The sequence below is a fragment of the Terrapene carolina genome, unplaced genomic scaffold (genome assembly GCF_002925995.2).
Source record: "Terrapene carolina triunguis isolate 2854851 unplaced genomic scaffold, T_m_triunguis-2.0 Scaffold836, whole genome shotgun sequence".
Taxonomy (NCBI): Eukaryota; Metazoa; Chordata; order Testudines; family Emydidae; genus Terrapene; species Terrapene triunguis.
In genome coordinates, this window is record NW_020665187.1 from 1,895,680 (window position 1) to 1,921,089 (window position 25,410).

At 52.1% G+C, this 25,410-nt stretch overlaps 1 protein-coding gene across 3 annotated transcripts in view; it reads left to right on the forward strand.

Annotated features, from left to right (window-relative positions):
• Window positions 1-11,833: 11,833 nt before the first annotated feature.
• Window positions 11,834-25,410, forward strand: part of SP7 (Sp7 transcription factor) — a 27,282-nt gene continuing 13,705 nt past the window's right edge. The window contains exon 1 of one of the 3 annotated variants that reach the window (XM_024218233.1): window positions 11,834-11,972. In XM_024218233.1, coding sequence (XP_024074001.1) covers window positions 11,885-11,972 — 88 coding nt within the window. In that variant the 5' untranslated portion in view covers window positions 11,834-11,884. Of the gene's footprint in view, window positions 11,976-25,410 lie in introns of all 3 variants that reach the window. The other 2 variants (XM_024218234.1, XM_024218235.1) reach the window with 2 other exon arrangements.

Consider the following 25,410-nt stretch of genomic DNA (forward strand, 5'->3'; position numbering starts at 1 on the left):
TAGAACCCAGGTGTCCTGGCTCTCAGTACCCCACTCCGCCACCGGTTACACCCCTCTCTGAGTGCTCGGAACAGGCCCCAGGCACCCAGACTCCTGCGCTAACCACGCTTCTTTCTCCGTAGTCAATTCAGGTTCTGCCAGGGGTGTGGGGGTGGACGAATCTCTCAGGCATATCTGGCAGCAAAACTGCCTGTGCTTTTCAACCAGGGCCACGACGGTGCGTCAGCTCCCCGGGCCAATTCAGCACCTTCATTCCCAAAGGCTGGCAAGCCAGGAAATGCAGAGCTAAGACAAACCATCCCGCCCAGCGCAGCCACACAACCTTAGCTCTGCCCCCATCAGGAGGCCCAGTGGATCTGGGAATGGCACAGCCTCCTACCTCTCCCTAATACAAGCTGCCATGTAACGTGTGCCCACACCAGGAGTCCGAGTCATCGCTCTGCACCGACCTGCACCACTCATTTGCTGCTGGTTGGCAGAGATCACACTGGACACGCTGCAGAATTCGTTGCCGGGGATGTTGTGCGGGCCAAAACGATAACGGGGTTCAAAAAAGAGTGAGATAAGTTGATGGAGGACAGCTCTGGGTGTCCTTAAACCTCCAACTGCCAGAAGCTGGGAGCGGAGGACAGGGAGCGGATCACTCAATGATTGCCCTGTTCTGTTCATTCCCTCTGAAGCACCTGGCATTGCCCATTGTCAGAAGACAGGATACCGGGTTGATGGACCATTGGTCTGACCCACTATGGCCGTCCTTATGGACCGAGGGAGGGATGAGGCGCTGTGATCTCCCAAAGGGCAGTGCTCAAAGGAGCAGAGTTAAGGTTATGCGGCTAATGTCCCCTTAACGCTGCATTTTCAACCCTTGATCATGGGAATTAAACTCTCCTGTTCTGGAAGGACCCGAGTTGCGTTTGCAACTTCCACAAACAGGTCACAGAGCCTAGCACAACAACGCCCTGGCCTCTGAGAGCTGCGCGTGCCACAGACACTGATTAAAGAACCTCTACAGCCCTGCAGGGAGGCGAGTCCAGGGCTCTGGGGGAGGAATTCGCCCTCTCTGATGTACCCAGGGTCACCTCGCTAATCAGAGGCAGGGAACAGAACCCAGGGGCCCCTAGCTCACTGCCTAGCGTGATGGGCCACAGATCCAGGGGCAGGTGGCTGGATTCCCCAGGCTGAGCAGGCTGTCTGGGCTCGCCGGGTCTCTGTCGCTTCCTTTGCACTTTCACCCTCAGTTTCATCAGCTTCAAAGCCCCCCCGGCCCCTCCGAGCCCCGCCCTTTGCAACGCAATATAAATACACCAATAATTGTGATCGGCTTCAATCGTGGCCCGGCAGCCGGGTCACCCAGAACGCAAGCTACTAAAATAAGAGAACGAGTTTCCTGCGCAGCCAGCCTCCGGCTCTGCCCTGTAATCAGCCGCGGCCTAAATGGCGTGTTTATTTATAACCCTTTCATTTCTCCCTCGCGCGCTGTCTTTGGTCGGGCGACCACAAAGCCTTTGAATGGGCCAAAGGGTCCTGCAGCGAGGCGCTGCCCTCAGACCCAGAATCCGGGCGGCCTCCCGGGTTAACCCTTTGGAGTGCGCGACAGTGACGAGAGACGCTACCAAGCGAGTGGCCCTCCGGCTGCCCGGGATGTGGGCAGCAGCGGGGCTGCCCCCTGCTGATTCTTCTGCACTGAGCTGCATGACTGCCCCCCCAGTCAGTGTGCACGGAGCTGCATGGCTGTCCCTTGCCCCTCAGAATTTTCCTCCTTTGGGGGCTCTACCAACTAACGACCCCCAGATCTCACTGCTCCCAGCAATCCAAAGCGATCTGCACATAGCTGCCCCGTGCCAAGCCCCTGCCTTAGGAGGGGAGGCAACCCTGGGGAAAGCAGCTGGCAAACAGCAGCCGGGTCACCGTGGCGACCAGGTGGTTGATCGTACAAAGCCCAGGGGTGTAGCATGGCCGTGGTTACCCAGCCAGGGGATGAGGCAGGTGCCTCCAGCTGTGTAATGGGACACTAGGTCTCTCATAAGCTTAGTAGGACTGGCCCGTGGCAGGTGTTGGATGGGAGACCCGTAAGGATTGGCAGGGGTTTAATGTACCTTGTGCGCCCACAAATTACCTCCCACTGCTCTTACCTGGCCTGAGTCCCAGCTGAGGCATAACAGCAGCAGGAGTCCAATCCGTTCAACAGCCACGTGGCTGTGTCCTGCTGCTGATTGGCAGGGCCGGCTTTAGGACGCGCGGGGCCCGATTCGAAAGAGCTGCCGCCGAAATGCCGCCGAAGACAGCGGCAGCGATTGAGCTGCCGCCGAAGATAGCGGTGGCAATTTGGCGGCAGCTCAGTCAGTTGCCGCTGTTTCTGGCAGCACTTCGGTGGAGAGTCCTTCCTCGGCAGCAGTTGTCTTCCGGGGCCTTACCTTGCGGGGCCCCTCTTCCGGACACTGCGGGGCCCTCTGAGGCGCGGGGCCCAATTCACGGGAATTGGGGGAATCGGCCTAAAGCCGGCCCTGCTGATTGGACTACAGGAGAAGGCACTGCTTCAGTGCTGGACCCCCCAGCCTCAGCCTCGTAAGCTTAGGTGCTGTCTCGTAGATAGAAGACCCTGTGGCCAAGTCCCATGGCACTTTCTGCTGTAGCTGGCCCAGGTATCCTGAAAAAATTGCCCTTTGGTGAATAATATTCTGCCTTCCTATGAGTCTTGCTCACTTCCTTTCCTAAACTCAGTGTAGTGTGGCTTATGTGCTGCTGTTCAACACTTGCCCCACCCCAGAGGTGGCCGCATTTCAGAGGGGGGGGGGGAGATGCCGCTATAAATTCAGCACTGTGAGACAAATCGTCCCCAGCCCACCTCTGCAAAGGCTGCTTGCCTTGTTGGCAGGTCCATGCCCTCCTTGATGGGAGTGTCTCTACCTGGGGAGTAGAAGCATCCAAACATTTATGAGCCTGTCAGGCAGGGTCCAGCTGCTCCCAGATCCTCCCCCTCATTACGCAGGAATGCATTCTTTTCAGGCCCCTTCTGTCCTGGCCTGTCTCACCTGCAGAGCCTTTGTCTTCACCCTCAACCATAGCAGCCCGAGGATGCAGGATTCTCCCATCCTGTCCTCAGGGGTGGGTTGTTGGACCTTCCAGAACAGCATGGGGCATCGCTGCGGAGACAGGGCAGGCCATGCCTCTGGAAAGCCATGTGCCATGTTGATCTGTCCCTATGATGCTACTTAGTTCTTAACTAGGGCTTTTCAGGCAAGCACTGGGTAAATACACAAGGCTCCTTCTTCGAAGGGGGAAAGTGAGACACAGAGAGAGGGGACTTGCCCACGTTCACACAGCAAGTCAGAACATCCGGGCAGGTTGGCTTCCCCAGAGCCCAACATCATGGGTGAGCAATCACCGCCATTCTGGTAGCACCTCCAGGCAGCTAACCAATATCAGGGCCCCATTGTGCCAGGTGCTGCACAGACACAGAGCGAGAGACAGCCCCTGCCTAAAAGCTTACAATGGAGGGAAGGCCCAGAGTCATCCAGTGACAAAACCAGGACTAGAACCCAGGTGTCCTGATCAGAGCTGGGTGAAATTTTCTTGATGGAAAATAGATTTTGGGGGCTCCGAAATTATTGGCAAATTCAGGTCAAATTTGATAACTAGTTGTGGTCGAAAAAGAAAAACTGTATTTCCCCCCCAAAATAATGGAGCTGTTTTATTTCCACTTTTCACTTCCAAACGGCATTTCGTTGTCTAACTTGGTCAGTCTAAAAACACCCCCCCCCCCCAAAAGGGGGCAAAACATCCCCAACCTGCCAAATCAAAACAAAACACTTGGAAAAAAAGTTTCATTTAAACATCTCGGTTGACTGGAAACAAACTGAAAAAAACAAAAAAAATGTCATGTCGAGTTGCCCGGAAACGTTCCAGCTGATTCAGAACAAAATGGTTTTGAGTTTTTCGATTCGACAAAAAAACTGTTGAAAAACCTTGTTTGGGTTTGAATCATCAAACTGATTTCTTTTTCAATTTTTTCATTTTGGCTCCTGACCTGAAAAAGCCATTATTTTCCATCCTGACTCTCAAGCCACCGGCCCACACCACCTGTGCTTGCATCTGCGACACGTATTGCAAATGTAACCCTTTATGCCGCACTCCTTTGCACTGAAGTGAAAGGGCCTTCATGCACTGCAGACAAATCAGTTCTCAGCGGCTTGCTCACTCCAAGCAACCGCCTTTATATTCTCTGCATTCGATGGGCATTTGCATTCTGCTCTTTCCCTGCTCGCTAACACTTTCATATGGGAGGCAGTTTTCACTAGCCCTGAAAATGGCCCCGTTTCTTTGCAAAACAGTCTTGTTTCTCTCCACGACCTTGCTTTGACTTGGTTCTCAGTTCTGCTGCAAATAATTTGGTCTATAATGAATTCATCTACCTGTTCATATCATTAGATTTTAAGGTCAGATCCTTACCAGTGCTTAAGTCCTAAAAAAAAGAAGTGCCGGAATGCTTGATTTCAACAAAAATAATACTTTAAAGGGACTCTTATGAAAATCCCAATTATCACTGTTCCAGCCCCCCCGTCCCCAAATAACACTGTTCCACCGCCCCCCAAAGTGCCCAAAAGGAAAGGTGCTGAATCAAGCATCCAATCCGACTCTCTTCTACAACACAGGCCATAGAATTTCACTCAGCGATCCCTGCATCTACCCCAATAGCCTGTGGCTGAACCGACACTTTTAAAAAGACAGCCTGTCCTGATTTAAAAACGCCAGCTGATGGGGAATCCACCGTATCCCTCAGGAAGCTCTGCTCTCCCTGTTAACAATTTGCAGCTGATTTCCAGTGTGAATTTTTCTAGCTTCAACTTCCAGTCATTGGACCTTGCTGATGTATACCCTTATCTTCTACATGCTCGGGGTTTGCTATACCCAAAGGTTTGGATTGCTTTAGATCGGCCTAGTTCAAGTGGGACTGCCCCTCCAGTGTAGACAGTTATAGCAGTATAAATGTGCTCATATCAGTACAGGAATTCCTGGAAGGGGAATAAGCTATACCAGTATAAGACATCTTTATACCAGTATAGCTGTGTCCACACTAGGGGTTGTACTGGTAAAAATCATGCCCCTAGCTGACATAGCTGCAGCAGTACAAAACCAGACATCTGTGAAATCAGCCCTTGGATCTGATTCCAGGGCCAGCAGCTCCAACATCCTGTTGCAGGTACAATCGCTTTGCAAATCTCACAACCAGAAAAGCTGGGCTAACGCTGAGTGGATCTGAATGACAGGATCCAGAGCAGCGACAGGCGTAGGGGCCTGACTGGGGTACGCACCCATAAGGGGATGGGGTCGTGACCCCACCGGCTGCACAAGGAGGAAGGAAGGTGCGTGGTAAATTGGTAAATCGAGTTCAGCGCTCATGCCCTGCCCTGCCCCTCCCCCAGGGCTGCCTCTGGGAGCCAGGAGAGGGAGGATCAAATTGATTAGCAGATAAGCCTTCAGAGGAACCTGTTTGCTGGGTATCCTGCCATCAGCAGGTGGGGAAGGAGGAGGAGAGTGGAAAGATCCTGCTACCTGCTTTGTCCTTTGTTTACAAGTTGACGCTTGACCCTTGCCCTGCATCTTGCCAATGGGACAGATCTGGGGAGAATCTCAGTCCAGTTTGGATCCAGACTTGCCCATGGTGCATTATCCAGGGGCCAGGCCAGAGGCTGGCTTAAGGCATACCCACGGGATCCTGGCCTCTTATCATTTTTTAGGAATATTACAGTAGTTTTTAGGTACCCTGATCATGGATCAGGACCCCATTGCACAGCCTGTAAATTATGTATTAGGTGTCTTACGGTAGCACCTAGGAACCCATAGCGCTAGGCGCTGTACATTATTTATTAGGCATATTACGATGCTGCATAGGCACCCCATTGTGCTAGGTGCTGTACGTTATTTATTAGGTGTATTACGGTAGCGCCTGGGAGCCCCACTGTGCAGCGCACACACAAAACAAAAAGGTGGTTCCTGCTCCAAAAAGCTTCCAATCTCAGGGCATGTCTACATTTAAAATGTCTTGGTGTAGACATTCACTGCAGCAGCGGGAGTGTAGTTAATCCCCCTCCCCAGAAGATGGTAGCTGCATTGACAGAAGAATTCTTCCATTGACCCAGGACTGTCCACAACGGGGGTTAGGTCGCCTTAGCGATGTCTCGCAGGGGGGGGTGGATTTTCCACAGTCCTGAGAGAAGTATTGATGCCGATGTAAGCACTGCTGAGGTCAATGGAGTTGCTCCAGAAATGCAGTGGTGTTGGGGCACTCAGAACCCAGATCCCGGTTCACCCACAGCCGAAGGTGGGGAGTGTTTGGATCTGGGGCAATCTGAGAGAGGGGGATCAGCTAGGAAGTGTGTCATTTGGTGGACTCCGATTCTGCGTCTGTTTCACTATAGCACCAACCCCAAATGTTCAAAAATGATGAGTCAGGCCCCCCAAAAGTCATGAGATTGCCTTAAAAATCATGAGATCAGCTTCAAATTCATGAGATTTTTTAACCATAATAAATTTGAAGGGGTTTTTCGTTTGCCTGCTGCAGAGCCGTAACTAGGGATTTTTGCACCCGAGGCAAGGGACAGGGGCGGCACGTCTGGCTCTTCAGCGGCAATTCGGCGGCAGGTTCTTCCCTCTGAGAGGGACTGAGGGACCCGCCGCCGAATTGCCGCCGAAGAGCCGGACGTGCCGCCCCTTTCCCTTGCCGACGACCGGTGGCAAGTCGGCGGCGGGTCGCTCGGTCCCTCTCGGAGGGAAGGACTTGCCGCCGAAGGAGAGACTTTCTGCGCCCCTCACCTTCCACGCCCGAGGCAAGTGCCTCACTCGCCTCGCCCTTGTTACGGCACTGGCCTGCTGGCTCTTTGCACTGTCTGGTATCATATTTTCCAGTTTTCCTCTGAAGCCACGAGAGCTAAAAACATCCATTTTCTTTCAAATGCAAGCTGAGATTCTCACATAGTCACAAGACTCCAGGAGCTGGGTCTTTCAGGCAAACACCAAATAGCGTGAGCGTCAGGCAGCGTTGATTTCAACACCCTATTGTGTTTCCACTGCCACATCAGGCAGAGAGGGAGAGGTTTTTATGGCAACGCCCAGAGAAAGCCGTATTACGGTGAAGCTTGTTTCCGCGTTTCCCAGCAGGCATCAGTGTGGCATGGGGTAGGCTGTCCCACAGCGACAAAGGGACCAAGCTGCCACCCTTTGCAGGTCTGGCTGGGCTGCATGGTGCATCAACAAGAGAACGGCTTCAACTATTTCATTCAAAAACATTTCCCAGCTGTTTTCCCGACGGCATCAATGTTCGTTCTGTTCAAAATGTTCCCATTGGTTTTGGTCAAAGAACCAAAAATCAAAAACATTCTCCTTTCCCCATTTTGCTGCTGGAAAAGAGGGGGGGAGACCCCAAATGGTGACTTTTTGGAGGGGGGCAAAAACGTAAAAATGTTAGGTAGAAAATTTCATTTTGTTCTGCAAAAACAGTGACTATTTTCCGACTGTCTCTAATCTGAACCATGGGGCCTTAAGAAACATCCCGGAGCCCGCCAGAGTTGGCAACACCATTGTTTGCAAGCTCAGAAAATGAGGAATTCTCCCTCAGAATCCCAGGCACAACAGAGGCCCCAGGAGCACTGATATGGTCTAGGGGGAGGTTTTAGCAGGAGCCCTTCCATAGTTGGGCACCAGGGGCCTTAGAATCCTAGAATATCAGGGTTGGAAGGGACCTCAGAAGGTCATCAACGTCCAACCCCCTGCTCAAAGCAGGAGCAATCCCCAGACAGATTTTTGCCCCAGATCCCTAAATGGCCCCCTCAAGGATTGACCTCACAACCCTGGGTTTAGCAGGCCAATGCTCAAACCACCGAGCTATCCCTCCAATAAATGGAAACCTCCTTTGAGCTGGAAGTGTAAGAGTTGGAGCTTCCCAGCTGAACCAGGGACCTCCAAGCCTGACAGTGCAAGCTTGAGCTAAGGAGCCAGGGTGTCATTTCAGAAAGATGCGGGGAGGCAGGGTCGGGGCAAGGTTGTGTCAGCATAGAGACCATTGTATGTTATATCCAGCAAAGTTGGGGGGAGAACAAGTGGAGTGCATAGACCTATGCAAAGTCTGGGGGGCAAACCCAAGTCTGGGGGGCAAACCTAGGACATATCCCCCGGCTGTAGGAGACATATCCTCTGTGAACTGGGCAGAGAGAGGGCTCTGTAATACATTCTCCCCAGTGGGTTAGACATGCTCTTTCCCTCACTCCTTTGGGCTGCACAAGGGTCCGCTCTGTTGCATTTTTCTTCCTTAGGGCCATGCAAAACCGCCCCCCGCCCCCGATTCCAGGCCGAAGCTCGCTTCAACCCATCGGCTTTTATGTGATTAGGGTTTTTTTTGTTTTTTTAAAGCTTAAATACAAGCTTCACTTGGTTTCAATGCAAAGCACTAAATCAGCCCTAGGCGGGCTCCAAACATTGACACCTGGTGCTTCCTTACTGCCTTTCATCTTAGACATTCAAAGGCAGGCTCGCCACCCCCTTTTGTAGGGATGGGGAAACTGAGGCACAAGGCGGGGCGGCGACTCCACCCAAGTTCACACAGCACATCAGTGTCAGAAACAGGCACAGAACCCAGCAGGCCTGACTCCCAGTCCCAGACACCCCCCTGCTCTGGCGTCTAGATCACGCGTTGTCCGTCTGGAGTGGGCAGTAGAACCCAGGACCCCTGACTGCCTCTCCGCTCCCAGAGCTGGGAATAGAACCCAGGAATCCCAGCAGCCCAGCCCCCTTCTCTAATCAAAAGACAAGGCTGCCTGCCGTAGCAGGCCCATCTCAGTTTCTAACATGCCATATAACAATCCCTCTTGTGAGCTCCTCGCACAGCCCAACCTCCCAGCAGATGCGCCAGGATCTCTGAGCGCTGACCCTCTGTCACACACTTGCAAGAAGCGAAGGCTGGAAACAGGGGAGAATACTTTATTTCCTCCCCGGCCGCTGGCGTCTCTGTTGACGAGTTCCCCCGGCTTTGCCATTCTGGCTACGTTCCTTTTAAAAAGGTCTTTAATGTCATGTTGGAAAATCAGTCTGAGGTCAGGAGCGCATGCCACTGCAGTCTTTGATTCCCCCCTCCCCTTTCCACCAATTGCTGATTCCTTCTCCCCCCCACCCCACACCCGTTGACTTCAGATGCACAAAAAATAAATACTTCCAAATGTGGCCTCCAAATGGGCAGCGAGCTGCTGTATCTTTAATTAGTGGCTTCCCCCCTGCTAACTAAAAAGGAAAATCCAGTCAAAGAAAGGTCTGAACAGACCCAATGCAAGGCCTGTCCTTGTAGGGAGGAGGGTAGGAAGGGGACTCAGCAGATGAAAGACTGTCTGATTTTATTAGTGAAACGGTTGTGATACTTGCATTGCACCATTGCAGGGCCTCTGTGAATGTAGTGCAGGGACAGGGCGCTAGGCTGGGGCCCTGGTTTTTAATTCCTGGCTCTGCCACTGGCTTGCTGGGTGTCCATGTGCAAATCACACCCCTGCTGTGTGCCTCAGTTTCCCCTCCCACCCTTTGTCCATTTAAACTGCAAGCTCTCCAGGGCAGGGCCTGTGGCTCACGCTGTGTTCGTTCAGCACCCGGCACGATGGGATCTTAAGTGCTACTGGGGTGTGAAGCATAATCAACAGTCTGAAAGTCTCCAACCTTTCAAAAGCAAGTGCAAGGAGTTGTGGGGTATCGCTGGAGATGGAGTGGAGCCCGTCGATGCTGAGCATTTTATTTGCTAGAAGCAGGCAAATTACCATCGAATCCTATGTTCCCAATGCCACACAGAGCGAACGCTGGTCCTTCTGATCAGGTTAGATTCTGCTCTCATTTATACCTGAGTAAAAGCACATCAAGGCTGCTCGCTCCAGATTTATCCCAGTGTCAATGCAGGGCACCGCTGCTCACTCCAGATTCACCCCAGTGTCAATGCACGGCAGTGCCGCTTAGTCCAGCTTTACGCCGGTTTAAATGCAGAGCAAGGCTGCCGACTCCATATTTCCACCAGGGTAAATGCAAATCAGACTCTGGCTCTACATGAGACTAAATCGGCGCAATGTACACCTCCCCTCGGCCTGTCAGTTAGAGCCACCCCCAGCGCCTCTGTCCCGGTCCCACTCGCTGTCTCGCTCTTTCACCTTTTCCTTCGTGACTTTTCTCTTTGCTGACCTGGCCTGTCTGCCCTTCTCTTTTCTTTTGTACAGTCATTGCTTTCTCTCTCCTCTCAGTTCTCTCCCTTCCTATCCCCTTTTCTTCCCCGCTTCTCCTCACTCCTTGATCCTCTGGCTGACAGCCAGACAGATAGCCGGACTCTCATACCCCTTGTCCTCGTCCCACCTGCACGCAGGGGCCCTCAGCACCTTGGCCCTGCGGCTTGTGCCCCCAGTGCAAAACGTGGGGGCGAACTGGCCACCGCATTGATCCTGGTAGCGCTTTGGGCCTGTGTAAACCTCTGCCCAGAGGGCGGCAGGAGGCTGGATCGGGCCCCCCCACCCCGTAGGAACCGGATCAGCCCTCGGGCGAGCGTGTTCTGGAAGAGGAGTGGGAGTGAATCTGAGCTGGAATCCTGCTCTTTTTGACGTCGACGGCAAAACTCCTAGGGACTTAAATAGGGTCAGGATCGATGTTGAAGCATTTGGGCCTGATCCTTCAGTCCGTTTACAGACTACCCCACCCCCAGCTTCTCAGCCTGAGCAGGAACGGAGAGGGTGTGAGGACTGCAGGGTTAGCCTTCATCCATCCCGCAGACGCAGCCTCCCCCAAGCCCCCCGGCATTGCCTTGTGCCCTGGCGGAGAGACCCAGCCCCAACCTCCCAAGGGGCCAGGGAGCGGAATGTCGCCCGGCTCCCTATTCCTGGCTTCCCCCCTTTCCATTGCTTGACTGGGAGCGAAGGAGGCTGCTGCAGAGCCCCCGAAAACCCTGGGAAAGCAAAGCAGGGGCTGAGCCGCAGCAAACCCCAAGCAGCCGGCACCAGGGATGTGGGGAGCAGTTGGGATGCAGCCCCTAGAGTCCTTCTCCTCTCCTCCTTCTCTTTCCTGTCATTCCTTCTTCCTTTCCTGACTTCCTCCTTTGTTTCCTTCTCTCCTCCTCCACTTGCTTCTTTTCTCCCTCCTTCTTTTCTTCCCCTCTTTTCCTCCATTCGTCTTCTCCCTTTATTTCTTGTGCTCCTTCCGTTTCTCTTCTCTTTCCTTTTCTTCCAGCCTTTCTCCCTCTGTTCCTTTTCTTCCATTCTTTTCCTTCCTTTATTTCGTTGTCTTCTCTCTCTCTCTCTTTTCCTTCCATCCTTTTTTCCTTCCTCTGTTTCTTTTCTTTCCCTTCGACCATTTCCCTCTCCCACTACTTCTTCCCCATTTTGTTCTTTTCTTTCCCCATCCTTTCCCCCTCCCTCTGTTTCTCTCTTTTCTTTCCCTCTCCCTTTCCCCCTCCATTTGTTCTTTTCCATTCTTTTTTCCCCTTTTCTTTCCCTCCTCCGTTCCCCTCCCTCGATTTCCTTTCCTCTTTTCCATTCTTTTCTCCTCTTTTCTTTCCCTCCATCCTCCCCACCCCCCATTTCTTTCTTTTCTAACCTCTGAGGAAACAAGGATCAATCCGAAAATGTTGACTTCTTCCCCCCACTCCACCCCCTTCCCTCCTCCTTTATTGGATACTAGCGGGTGCTCAAAGGCTCCTAGGCTGTAATTAGAGGGTGGATCCTAGTGCAAAGGGAAGGAGCTCCCCCCCCCAGTCCCTTCTAACTACGGATCAACTAGTTCCCTCTCCCTGTCTCTCCTCCAAATCTGCCGCAATCGCCCCAGGCTGGGACACACAGAGAGATGGCATCTCCAGCCCTCGAGGTAATCTCCCCACTGCATGTATTCAGGGGCCTTAGGGAATCCTGACTTAGCAGCAATTGGGTTTTCTCAAGCCAGGTGGAAACTAAACCCCAAGGAGCTGAAAAAAAGTAAGAAGCTCTTTTTTTTTTCTCCTCTCCCCTTCTTTCTTTCTTTCTTTGCATTTTCTTTTTATTTTGAGGGGGGGGGGGTGTCCTAAAATCAAACCCATTGTGAAGCTATAAGGACTGGGCAAAGGGGGTGCTGGGCAGGCAAGCTGAAGAGGGGGTGAAATATACCAAGAGGAAGGAGAAGCGATAGAGATCAAGGATGTTTCCTCTAAACTCTGGAGTGGGAGCGCCTGGGTACTGATTGTGGGTGCCCTGGATTTCAGTGTGATCTGTGTTTAGTTTGCCTGAGTGTGCGTGTGTGTGTGTATAGACTTTTGCAAAACCAACCCAGGACTGTGCCCCATTTAACAGGGTATGTTTTTTAAATCTGAAGGGGGTGTTTTCCTTGTTTAGATGAAAGGCAAAACTGGGAAGAGGGGAATCAAGTTAAAGAAAAAACTTTTTCTAGCCTCGCCACCCTTCACAAGCAGCGATTGCCTTCAGAGCAAAGGTTGGGAAAGATTCAGAAACCCAACTGCCCGGCTGCTATAGTCACAAATATTTAGGTTTCGGCTGAGGACAAACTCCCAGTTCAGGGCTATTTTCAGATTTTATTGGCTACAGAAATTTCACCGGCTGGAGTTGCTATTTAAAGGGTTGTTTTTAAGATTTTTTTTTTTTTTTTTAGAAAAAAGAAAAATCCTTTTTAATGATCCTACGTGATCGTGCAGCGAAAAAGTGTCTGACAGTCTTTTTTTTTTTTTAAAGAGGGGGATCGGGTAGGTTTCGAAGTTGGCTTTTTATTTTTTGAATAAGGGGGAAGAAGATAACGAGGGGGTTTTAATTAAAAGGAAAGGAAATAATGATCGGAGGTGGAAAATAAAAGCCGCCCGAAGCTTGAACATTTCAAAAAACCCACAACCCAACAAGGCGTTTGAAGTTGAAATTTCAGCAGTGGCGAGAGATTCGAAGCTGGCGATAGGTGTGTTAATAAGGTCATGTTCCACATTAAAACTCCCCAGCGCCCCGCTAGCCCCCCTTCCATTCTCCGCTTCGCAGTCTCGGAAAAAAAGAAGAAAGTGGGGGGAATGGATCTGGTTAAAGCAATGGTGCTTTCAGCTTCCTGGAACCCGGCTACTGGCATCGGGCGCTTGGCACTTCAGGCAGCTGGCTTAGCTAAGAGTAGGATCAATCGGTCCTTTGAGGCCCTGAGGGCCCTCAGTTAGCAACACTAAGGGCAGACACCTGGGCTGGTTTAAATCAGAGTCGATCTGTTGAGGGCAATGGGGCAAACCCTCCCCAACGGCTCCCTTGGAGTCAATGGGGCCAGACCCCCAGTTGGCATCATGCCATTGGCGTCGATGTCTCTATGCAGAGCGACGCCGATTGACTCCCCCCCGGGGATGTGGCGAGGCGGATGCACGGCACCGTCTGAGAGGGTGCTCACAGCTTCCCAGGATTGGGCCCATGGTGCGTTGATGGGACTATCGCAAACCCAGCTATGGTCTCTCCCAAGAGGCTAGCTGGGGGTGGTGAGGGGGTCATCCCAGCTAGTGGCCTACAGACAAATGTCTTTGCCCAGATGGCCACTGTTTCCAAGGAGATACAAGCCACCCAGTCTCCTCCTGCGCCCGATCTCTGCGGTGCCGCTCGCCCGTAGCTGTCTCGGCTTTGCTGCAAGTTGAGGGCACTTGGGGACAGTTTTGAAAGGTATTTAGGTGCCTAACCCCCAAGAAATCTGGCCCTTGGTCTCTAAGCTCGGCCCATGGCTGGGCCCGGAGCTGGTTCAAAGGGGGTTGCCACACCCCTGAGTCTTCTGTCTGATGTTTTGCTGACACCGGTCTGTTCTGTCTGTGGCCAGTCCCGTGTCTGTCCGCCTGGGGCTGGTTAACCCGGCTGCCCCCTGCTCCGTCTCCTATGGAGAGGAGGGATTCAGTCAGGATGGACTCACCGGGGCAAGAGGGGGAGGAAACGGTTGACCAAAGGGGCTGCCTCTAATTTGGCCCAGTCAATTCCCCCCCGCCCCGCGTCAGTTTCACTCCCCCCACCAAAACAGCTCTGGGCTGAGGAAAGTTACAGCTGGAAAAAAACAAGGCATGTGCTGGTCCCCTAGCCCGACTCGGCTGCCGTCCATGCACGGGGAGCCAGGGGTGGCAGGGGAAGGGGGTGCACGGGAAAGGCTCGCTCCTAGCTCCTGGCACAGGTGGGCTTGGGATTGCAGCTCTGCAATGGGCAGTAGGAGCCAGGACTCCTGGGTTCTATTCGGGGAGGGAGTTGAGTGGTTAGAGCAGGGGCCTGGGTCCCCTGGGTTCTGTTCCAGCGCTGGGAGGGAATTGAATGGTTCGACTGGGATGCCTGCGTTCTGTTCCTCGGGAGTGGTCAAGTCAGGGGAGTGAGACTTCCCAGGGGAGTATTGCCTAGTGCTTAGTGGCCGGGGCTAGGTTCCGCCATTGACCTGCTGGGTGACCTTGGGCATATCCCGTCCTCTCCCCCTGCCTCCATTTACCCACCTGTAGAACAGAGTTAATCACCCTTTCGCACCTCCCCGCAGCGCCCGGCGGGGAGGTTAAACAAGGCCCCTAAAAGGCAGAGGCACGGCGGGCATTGCTGCCAGCCTCGCCGAGGCATGCCGCGCTGGGAGGGAGTGGAGCATGTGTGTGCCAGGGGCCGAGACGTGGCGTCGCCGCTTGCAGCAGGTCCCACCTGGGCCAGCTGCACATTGGATGCAGATGGAGCAGATCTGGGGTGAGGGTGGAACTGACCCTTCTAGGAACACAGCTCGAACCATCTGAGATTCCAGGTGGGGGGTAAATCTGCTCCCGTTTTAGGGAGCAGGGATTAATTTTGAGCACGTCGGACCAATTAAAGAAATTCCTTATCCCTCGTATTAAAGACCCTTCGGGCCAAGCTCCTTTGGGCACAGCTGCGGCCGCTCTGCACCAGGTTATGGCAGGGGCAGACTGTCCCATTTAGGGTCCGATTTCCGAGTGCTCAGCACCCGCACTCAGGGCTGGATTTCCCAATGGCTTCAGCCCCTCAGCAGGAGCTGTCGTGACACCAAGTTTTCAGAAGAGCCCAGCAGCCAACTAAGCACCGTTGCCGTCTGACTTCCCCGCACCAGGCTCTTTTCCATCTTGCATCTCTATTAGTCCCTTGCCGCATCCGCTGTGGGATTCACTCGTGATCCTGTAGAACATTGTTGTTTCTGCTGATCTGAGTTTTACCCGTTATCAGCCACGTCCCCCGCTCCCCTTCCCCACCTCCTTCACACTAATTATTTTTGTCCTGTGGAATTTTTAGGGTTCCTTGAGGATTAGAGGGCAAAACACAGGTCTGATGCATCCCACACCCACCCTCCTTCCTTTGTCATGTAGAAAACGATCCTCCTCTCCTATCTTCCTCACGAATTTCTCAACACCCAGATTCCCCTCTTGCTCTAATGAACCAGGAAATCCCCAAAGGAACAGATTTTCAAAGCCGTCAAGGGGGATTATTTTATCATCACATGACTCCAGGAGCTGGTGCTTTAATTAAAATGCCAAATATCATGAGTCTTGGCCAGCTGTATATGTCATTAACCTGCCAGAGGCCCGAGCTGAGATCAGGACTTTATCATGCCAAAGATCTCACCGTCTAAATAGACAAAGGGTGGGAGGGGAAACTGAGGCATGCAGGGTCACCCACCAGAAGCTGGGAATAGAACCAAGATGTTCTGAGTCCCCATCCAGTGCCTGTTCCACTTAGACACGTAACTCCCATTGAAATGAATCCCCTAGACAGCTTGAAAAATCTCCACCTTTGTGTGAAGAATAATAATAGTTTTGCCAATATGAATGACCCCTCACCCTGTCCCATATGAGGCCAAGGTAACATCATTATCCCCAGTTGGATGGGGAAACTGAGGCACATGAGGCCATAATGTAGTAGCTCACCCATTAAGTAGCTCTAATTTTGCACCCAAGCAGCCAGTGCAAGGTCTGTAAGTTTCTTTCCATGGTATCATGCTTAAATTCTCAGTATCCTCAGAGCTAGCAAGTCTCTCACTTATTTGGAGCTTAGGGTCTAGGAAAGGTGAATTGTGGCATTGCGCATACACTGCACTGAGGTCAGAGGGGATCTGAGGTCTAGTCACAGCTTGGCCTGCTGGGTGACCTCTCTGGGCCTCAGTTTCCCCATCTGTAGAATGACGATAATACAGACTTGGAGATCTACTGATGAAAAGCGCTATTTAAGACAAGACATTTCTATTATTATTACGGGTGCAGGCTAAACCAATCTGAAACTGATCGAAAGGTGTCCACACAAGGGTTTAACCACATGGTTTGTTAAACTGGTGTGACTTCTGTGTTCGGCAAGCCCCGAGTGTGTCCCCAGGAGTGCTTTGCATTGTGCATTTTTAAATCTGTGTCATTAAACTGGGGCACTTTGCTGGCCCAGACAAGGCCAAAGAGAAGGCGAAAAGGAGGAGACTGAATTACTGGTGGTCGCTGTTAGCATCAGGCCAGAACCCTGGCTCCTTCTTTGACTGGGCAGAGGCCTGGTCCAGCTAGTGGATCAGAGACATAGTCTATTGTTGGATGAAATTCCCTCTGCCAGTATCAGGCACCAACAGAGGATCAGGCAGAGCCCAGAGCTGAGAAGAATCCAGCCCAAGGTCTGGTGAGTTTCCCCCCCGGTTCAGCCCAGAACTCAGAGCAGGGACTAAAAAAAAAGCACAGACACTGAGCATATAAACGCAGCCCCCATTCCTCTGCCTCTGATTCTTCCCCACCTGTGGCAAACTCCCCGTCCGCCCCGTAGGCTCCAGTAGTCTTCCTATTGGAGCACACTGATTGTGGCCCAAAGCGCCTTGGCACGAAGACCGGCCTCCGGAACAAAGTCCACCAGGGCTCCCAGCATGCACCGGGGCTCCCCTTAGCATCTCTTTGGTTCGGTGGTTTCGAAGGCCTTTCCCAGGAGGTCCTGGGTCCCTCATGCAGAGGCCCGAAAGCTGCGTTGGCCCCTCTCCTGGAGGTTGGGTCATGTTGGTCAGTCCCCTTGTCACAACAGTGACCTGCTGGAGGACGGGCGGAGTCAGTGGCAGAGTCCAGATTGGAATCAGGGCTCGGGGGGATTAACACATTCTATCTGCACCATCCCGGGTGCAGCCGTCGGTTCAGGGGTGCCGAAGAGCCCCTGGGCAAGGCAATAACGAATGAGAATCCAGGCGTTCTGGCTCCCCATCCCCTGCCCTAATTCCCAGAGCCAGGAATAGAACCCAGGCATCCTGACCCCAGATTTCCTGCCTTCACCAAAGGACTGGAGGCTGTGAAGGGTGGAAGAAGAGGCTGGAGGGAGAACCCATTAAGGATTTTTTTTTCTGGGAAGGGAAGGACATCAAAGCTGCCCTCCGTCCCCTCCCCTCCCCGCCCGCGCCCTCCTCTCTGCACTACTAGCAAGCGGCATAGTGGTTTCCTAGTGGTGGGTCCTTGGATCACATTTGTCCGCCCCCTAGGTTTCACGTATCCCGCTCGCTGGATTTCACGCGTCTTGTTCTTGCCGGGCCGACCGGCTTTATTGAATTCTCAGGAGGGCATTGGTGGGTGCAATCCAGTGGCACAGATCAGGTTTCCATCATAGAGCTTGTCCGGACTAGGGAGAATTGCACCTGTAGCAGGATAGCGGTGGCATTACACTGATGCAAACCCCAGATGTGGAGCACACGGGTCTGCCTACCTGGCTTCCGCTGTGAGGACATGGATCTGTTACAGCTCCTAGCCGTGCAGGCTGGAGCTTTAGCTCGCGCTGTAGGAGGGTGGGCTTGGGAGGTCCCTGGGGTCAGACATCACAACTGCATAGGTGCATAGGCGTTACTGCAATTTACATGTTTGCGCTGTTGCAGTGTATCCACACTGTGCAACACCTTCTCCCCAGAGCCAGGGCCTTAGCTCTGCCAGCAGAGATCGATTCCAGCTGTGACTCCAGGAAAAGCCCAGGGAGCACCCGGGCGGTGATCAGGGGCAGAAATTTGGCCTGAATAGTTTCTCTCTCCCAAAACTGGAAGGGGAACCGTCTGTCTGTGATGGCTGAGCTGACCGACTCGGTGGGCAGAGATAGGGTACTTCATCGGTGTGGGCAGCAGAGCCCTGCACTGGTGCCACCACAGTCTTTCTCACGTCAGCGTTTCCATTACAGCCCACGCTGCACCCCAGAGGTAGGGATAGAGCCCAGGAGTTCAGGTCCCCTGCTCTAACCACGACTCTTTCCCGGAGCTGGAATAAAACCCCAGATCCCAACCCCCTGCCACAGCCTTCTTTCCATCAGAACCCAATTTCATTCCCAAACCATCTCCCTCCAAACCAATTAATCCCCCCCAGCCCCCTAATTTCATTCTGGAAATAAAACACATAACCCCCCTCAACAAAGAACCTGGTTTGAATTCTTAAGAAAAACATACGGATTCCCCCACAACAGGCAGCTTTTAAAGCACTCAACCCCCGCCCCCCCATTCATGACTTCAAAACCCCAACTTTCAGACAATGCCCCCAAAATCATATTTAAAGAGCACTCCCCCAAATGCCCCAGTTCCATTCTTTAAAACACGCTCCCCCTAAAAGCCAACTTCATTCTTCAAAAGCAGACACCCCTCCCCGCCCCATTTAATTATTTTTGACACTCTCCCTTCTCCCCCAACCCACTCCTTTATAAGCCCTAGGTCAGGGGTTCTCAAACTGGGGGTCGGGACCCCTCAGGGGGTTGCGAGGTTATTACATGGGGGGTCATGAGCTGTCAGCCTCCACCCCAAACCCTGCTTCACCTCCAGCATTTATAATGGTGTTAAATACATAAAAAGGTGTTTTTAATATATAAGGGGGGGTTGCCCTCAGAGGCTTGCTTTGTGAAAGGGGTCACCAGTACAAAAGTCTGAGACCCCCTCCCCTAGATCATGCCACAAAAAAACAATAACTCCACAACCCAAAACCAGTTCATTTATTCTCGCTCACATGCCCAGCCTGGGGTGCGGTGGGGTGAGCGGGCAGCACGGGAAGAATCTAAAGTCCTTGTTCTCCTCCACTGGGGTAAATCAGAACTGAAGTTGTTGGAATTACAGCCATTTAAAATGAGTGTAAATGGATTACAATCAGGCCCTCATTTCTTGCCGATGCTACTGTGCAGAGCCCCGTCCGGCTCCGATTTAAGCCAATGGAGAAGTGTGACTGTTTAAAGAGACCTTAGTGTACATGAGAATCCCAGTGTTGCGATTTTACCATGAGTCTCGCGAGCTGTGGTTTTTCGGGAAGTCCCAGAGCTAGGAGTCACGGGGTGAGGTCAGAATATCTGGTCTCATTGTTTTAGACAAGGAAATAAGTCTCTAACTCTCATAATTGTGAGGAAAAGCTCGAAATGCGACTGACCAGAGTGTAACCCGAAATGCTCAGACCCCAGAAAAACAATAATACAGGTAGACAGCGAGGGCCACAGTGCTGGGTGTGCATGCCCACGTTGTATGGCTTTATTCCGGGCATCTAAAAGCTCCAAAGGGTTATTACTGAGTCAGTGCACCAGGTTAATCACAGGTTAGCCACCAGTCCAGAGCTGGCAAAGTCCCTTCCTGATCTCACGTCTGATTTTCAGGGCATGATGTGCGAGGACTTTATCTCCAAGGCAGGCTATCTGACCAAAAAGTGCCAGCTGGCGATGACATGGTGACTTCAGTCCGCCCGAGGCTAGTTCTCAATAATACATTCCTATTACTGATGTAATCTAAGCGTTTTACCAGAAGCCAGAATACACGTAAAAAAAACCCCCAACATTTATTGTAAAAGCTTATGAGTTTTTTAAGCCAATCTCAGGCATTATTCAAAGCTTGACTGATGGTTTTTGAACACTCCAAGTTGGTCATGCTAGAATCAGGCCTATTCTAGTTTCATGGGAGCCAGGTTGGAGCCTTATTATTGGCCCTAAAGACGTGTAAAATGTGCTAGATCTTGAGAGGTCAGATCTTGAAGTCTTTAAATCATGATTTGAGAACGTCAGTAACTCAGCCGGAGGTTCTGAGTCTGTTACGGGAGTGGGTGGGGGAGGTTCTGTGGCCTGCACGTGCAGGAGGTCAGACTAGATGATCAGGACAGTCCCTTCTGACCTTAAAGTCTATGAGTCTAAGGGCCTCGTTGGTGCCCATGGAAACTGTTTCACAAATAAGCCGAAATACGCGAGGATCCATCCAAAGGCAGGCGGGCACTCTGCCAGTTCCTTGTGTAAAATAAGAAGAGAAAGAATTCGGAACCAACAAAAATCAGCCTGGAGATATTTAGCTGCAAGAGCAGAGTGGCCGATTTGGGGAGAGTTTTATAAAAATGAGGAGGAGGCTTTGTTTGTTTAAAAAAAAAAACCCGAAGAAGAATCAACAAAGAAATAAATAGATAAATAAAAAGTTTGGTGCTTCAGGAAACTTCTCACTGGCTTGAGGAAGTTCTAACGGGCCATGAAATATTTTTAGATTTTCTTTTTTAATACTTTTCCCTCCTCCCAAAAGTAAAAATTCCCCCTTTTGCCTCATCCTCTAGCCCTGTGCTTGGCTACTTGCACAAACGTAACAGCTACCCTGCTTGGGGCTGAACCTGGAGCAGTTTCTAGTGAAGAGTATGAATGGGTTCTGCTTTAGCTAAAGCAGCGGCTCTCTGAACTTGTAAAAAGCAACAGAGGGTCCTGTGGCACCTTTAAGACTAACTGTTAGTCTTAAAGGTGCCACAGGACCCTCTGTTGCTTTTTACAGACTCAGACTAACACGGCTACCCCTCTGATCTCTGAACTTGGTGACAGTAGTTGACGCTCTGGTTTTGAGCCAGTTGACGCACGGACATTTTTTATAAATTTCACGGCAAATGGGGCAGGAAAAAAAAGGATACGTCACCAAACGGTCACAAAACAACGTAGTTGGCGCTGAAAGGTCAGGCCCAGGGTGTGTGGTGGGGGTGGAGAGGAAGCCCACCCTGCATTCGCCCCACACTGGTGACTCCTGTCCCGTGGGGCTGGACTTGATGTCCTGCTCCAGGCATTGCAACCTGGCACACGGAGTTCCTGCACCACTCAGGTTTGGCCCGCCCACCTCTCCATCTACAGATGGGCCAAACCTCAGTGGTGTTGCGACCGAGCGTGTGGGGTTTCAATGCCAAAGGGGGGTCTAATCAAACGAGGGTTTCCAGTTTTGGTGGGACGTATTCCTAGAGGTTTCATCGCAGGACGTAATCTTGAAAGATTAATTCCTGGAGACTTCAGGACAGTCCTGGAGGGTTGGCAACCCTACATCAAATGTGGTTTTTCCACGATTTCAGGGACTTTATTCAAACTCGCGATTTCCATGGTCACTATGACCCTCCATGACAAAAATGCAGCCCTACCCATAAACCCCTTGTTGTGGTCCCGCCTCCGTTGAGGGCTAATCTAACCTATAGGCACTGACAGAGGTGGTTGAAACTGCCGGGTCTGCCAACCAGCTGGCAAGGGCTCCACCTGCCCCCCATTTCCTGCTTTTGTTTTGTTCTGAGTTTCACCCAAATCAATAGGGTTCTGCCCACCGCTGCCTAGAACATTGCCATAGAATTGATCAGCTGCGGCATGCAAAAGTGATCGCGATACACAGACAGACAGAGACACGCCACTAGTCGCATGTAAAAGGCCTCAGAAGCTTGGGGCCAATGGTATTTACCCAGAGCTCTCGGGGCAGATGCAAGCCTGCAAAGGGGTTGTAATGACTTAACCCTAATTCATCTTGCTAGGGTAATCATGACAATCACTCCTGGACCCCGCTGGCTCCCTACCCCCCCCACCCCCATCACTCCTGGCTCCCTCTGGCTCCCTCAATCCCCCACCCATTGCCCCAGCCCCTGCTGCCTGCCCATCCATCCCCCCAGCACCCCTGGGCTCCGCTGCCTCCCCAGGTTTCCCCCCAATTGCCCCTGGCCCCCGTTGCCTCCTTGGGATCCTCCCAATCGCCCCCCCCCACCCAGTCCCCGCTGTCTCTCTGGTCTCCCCACCCATCCCCCCATCGCCCCAGCCCCTGCTGCTTCCCTCAACCCCCCAACCCATCCCCCCTGGCCTCTGCTGCCTCCCCGTCCATCCCTCCATCCCCCCTGGCCTCTGCTGCTTTCCTGGGCTTCCCACCCACCCGCATTGCCCCTGGGCTTCACTGCCTCCCACCCCCCCTTGCCCTGAGCTCCCTTCCATGGCCTCACACCCCAGGCCTGCCACGCTTCATGCCTCTTGACCACAGCGCCCTGGGCGGTCGCTCACCCGTAAGGCTGGCCCTGGCTAGAAGGGACCATTCTGATCAACTAGTTAAACCTCTTGCCTAACACAGCCCAGAGAAACTGACACCTAGTCAGTCCTGCATGAAGCCCATGTCTTGTAGCGGAGCTAGAACGCAGTTTGGATGCAGAATCCATCCCTTGGTAAGTTGTTCCAATAGTTAATTGCCTTTCCTGTCAAAAAATTGCACCTTATTTCTCAGCTGATTATGTTTAGTAGCCACTGGATCTCATTTGCTTTTCCCTGCTGGGTTAAAAAGCTCTCTGCCGTCTGGCACCTTCTCTTGAAATGTCCCGATTCAAGCTGGGCAAAAATCCCCCACAGATTCGGTTCGACTGAAACATTTTGTGAATTTATGTCGATTTCTGCAAATTGTTTTGGTCAGAAAAAACGGCTCTAAAAACAATTCAGAAAAAGTCGGAACCTTTTGTTTCTATGCTTCGAAAGGAAACTTCTGACTTTTTGGTTCGATATTAGGTTGAATATGATTTTTTTTAATTGAAAAAGGGCGGGGGGAGCGCAAAATGAAACATCGCGTTTGGGGTCGGGACAAGGTTTCATTCGACCCGAAATCAAATTTTTTGCAACTTTCCGATTTGCTAAAAAGTTTGAAAATTTGGGTCAATGAAACTAATTCCCCCCCCCCCCCCCCCGGTTTTTTGGAATTGCCGCGAACCAAAAAATCCATTGTTCGCCCATCTCTAGACCCAAATGATGGTGCTTCCACTACCTCCCTTGAGAAAAGATTCCCCAGCCGAACAGACTCAATCATCAGAAAGAATTTCCTGATATTCAGCCTAAAGGCTCCCCTTTGTAATATTCTCCCGTTACTCCTCCTGTGGCTACAGCCCCTTGCAATGCACCCATTCGGGGCCTTCCTTAGATGTGGGTGGCGGGTTCTTTCTGACAACTCCAACCAGACCAACTGGCTGCAAATAAAAGCACTGGGCAACGCCTGGTGAACAAAGGAATTATCACTCGCAAGTGCTGGGGTTGGGAGGGGGCAAATAAGTGTGAGTCAAACTTGAGGAAATATTCAGTGCTTGCTGGCTGTGTGCACAGGGCAGGGGGCAAGCGCAAGGGTATGAGCCAGGATACCTGGGTTCTGTTTCTAACATTGCTGTTGAATGGCTGTGTAACCTGGTCGTTTCCTGCTCTCTGCCTCAGTTTCCCTATCTGTGAAACAAGGATAAGGGAGGGTCAAATGCTTCATTGCTGCTGTTGGCCAAATTTGTTGCATGCCCCAGGGGGCTTCTCCATTCCCCCACAAGTCCCTTGTGTGTCATCCTGAAACTCCCCTTCCCACCGGCCTAGGATGACCAGACGTCCCGTTTTTATAGGGACAGTCCTGTTTTTGGGGACTTTTTCTTATATAGGTGCCTATTACCCCTCACCCCCTGTGCCGTTTTTTCACAGTTGCTATCTGATCACCCTACAGAGGCCAGGGGCTCTGTGTGTGACCCCTCCCTTCCCTCCCATGCCAGGATCTCTGTGTGCTCCCCCAGTTCTTTCTTTCTTTCTTTGGATGTCAGCATTTTAAGCTCAGTTGGGAAATGGACAGAGCTGAAAGGAGGGGTGTTGCTGTCATGCTGGAAGGGGTTAATTTCTGACATGAGCCAGTTCCTTGATCTATAGAGAATTAGAGGCGGCTGATGCTGATGGCTTTGCCCACCTGATGCCACGGGCCCCCCTTTGCCCCTTTTGTTTTCTCCAAATTTCCCCCAACTCAGTAGGGTTCTGTCCATGGACGCCTGGAATATTCCCTGAAATTTGTGGAATGGGCAGGCTGCGGCAATCAGAAGCTATCGCATTGCAGACCGACAAGCAGCCAAACGCCATCAATCTGCATGGAAGAGCCCCATAAGCCAGTGATATTTACGCAGAGCTCGGACCCGGCTCAAAGGGTACCAGGGACTGTAATGGCGTAACAAAAAGTCAGGTGAAGACGAAAGGACAATTCCTGCTCTAGCAGTTATCTCTTAATAGCCTGTTAGTGCTGGGATATGGTGCTGGATGTGGTATAAACCCCTCAGCGGAGAGCTGGAGCCTGCATCTCAAAGGCCATATCTACATGCCAGACTTCTGCCGGCATAACTGCGTCGGTCATAGGTGTGAAATGGTGTGACCCGAACGACACAGCTGCGCTGGCAGAAACCCCAAGTGCAGACGCAGTTGCTCTGACAGAGCTGTGCTTTTATTGGTATCGCTTGCTTCGGTTCACGGACCAGGGGGAATAAGTTCTACCAGTGAGATTGCAGCTTTGCTGGTATAAACTGTGTCCACACTAGGAGCGCTTTGTATAGTCTAGCAGTATTCCTGGGCCTGACCTTAGTTATAGGCTAGGTTAGCTGACAGGCTGGGGTAGCCGGAAGGCACAGGGGGTGGGTTTAGGGTGTATTTGACAACTAGGTCACCAGTTCAAACCTGGCCTAGATCCCTAGGCACTGGGAAGGGAGCCCCTGCGTGGAATGAATTTGGAGGGACTCAGCTTAACTTCTAAGGAACAAGGGTCAATGTTGCAAAACCCACTGGCACAGCTGAGTCCCATGATTGGCAGGGCCAGGCCTGTTGATGCTGAAGTCCCATGCTTGTCTCTCCTAGCAGGGGGGCTGGAAGCCATTGAACCAAACTGTAAACCCTGTGTATAATGGAAACCACTTCAAGCCAGGGGGTGCTGCAGTTCCAGCACCTAGGGATGCTGGGGACACTGCCATGGCCTATGCTGGGTCTAAAACCTCTGGTGATTAGAGCCTGCAGGATTTTTTCCCCCGGCCCAGGGCTTAGGTTGGTCAGTACAGCTTTTGGGAATTGGTCCTGCTTTGAGCAGGGGGGTGGACTAGATGACCTCCTGAGGTCCCTTCCAACCCTGATAGTCTATGATTCTATGATACAGCAGCTGTTCCAATGGGGAAGTGTCTAAGGGCAAAAGCTAGTGGGTTTCCAGGAGACACTGTGGTCTAGTGGCAAGGGGCACTGGCCTAGCTGGATTCTATTCCTGGTTCTGCCATTAAACTTGGGCAAGTCACCGCCGCGCTCTGTGCCTCAGTTTCCCCTCCTGCCTTTGACTGTTTAGAATGTGAGCTGGGGTAGGGATTGTCTCTCCCTGTGTGACTGTGCAGCGTCTGGCACCATGGGGCCCCGATCTCAGCTGGGGCAGGGACTGTCTCTC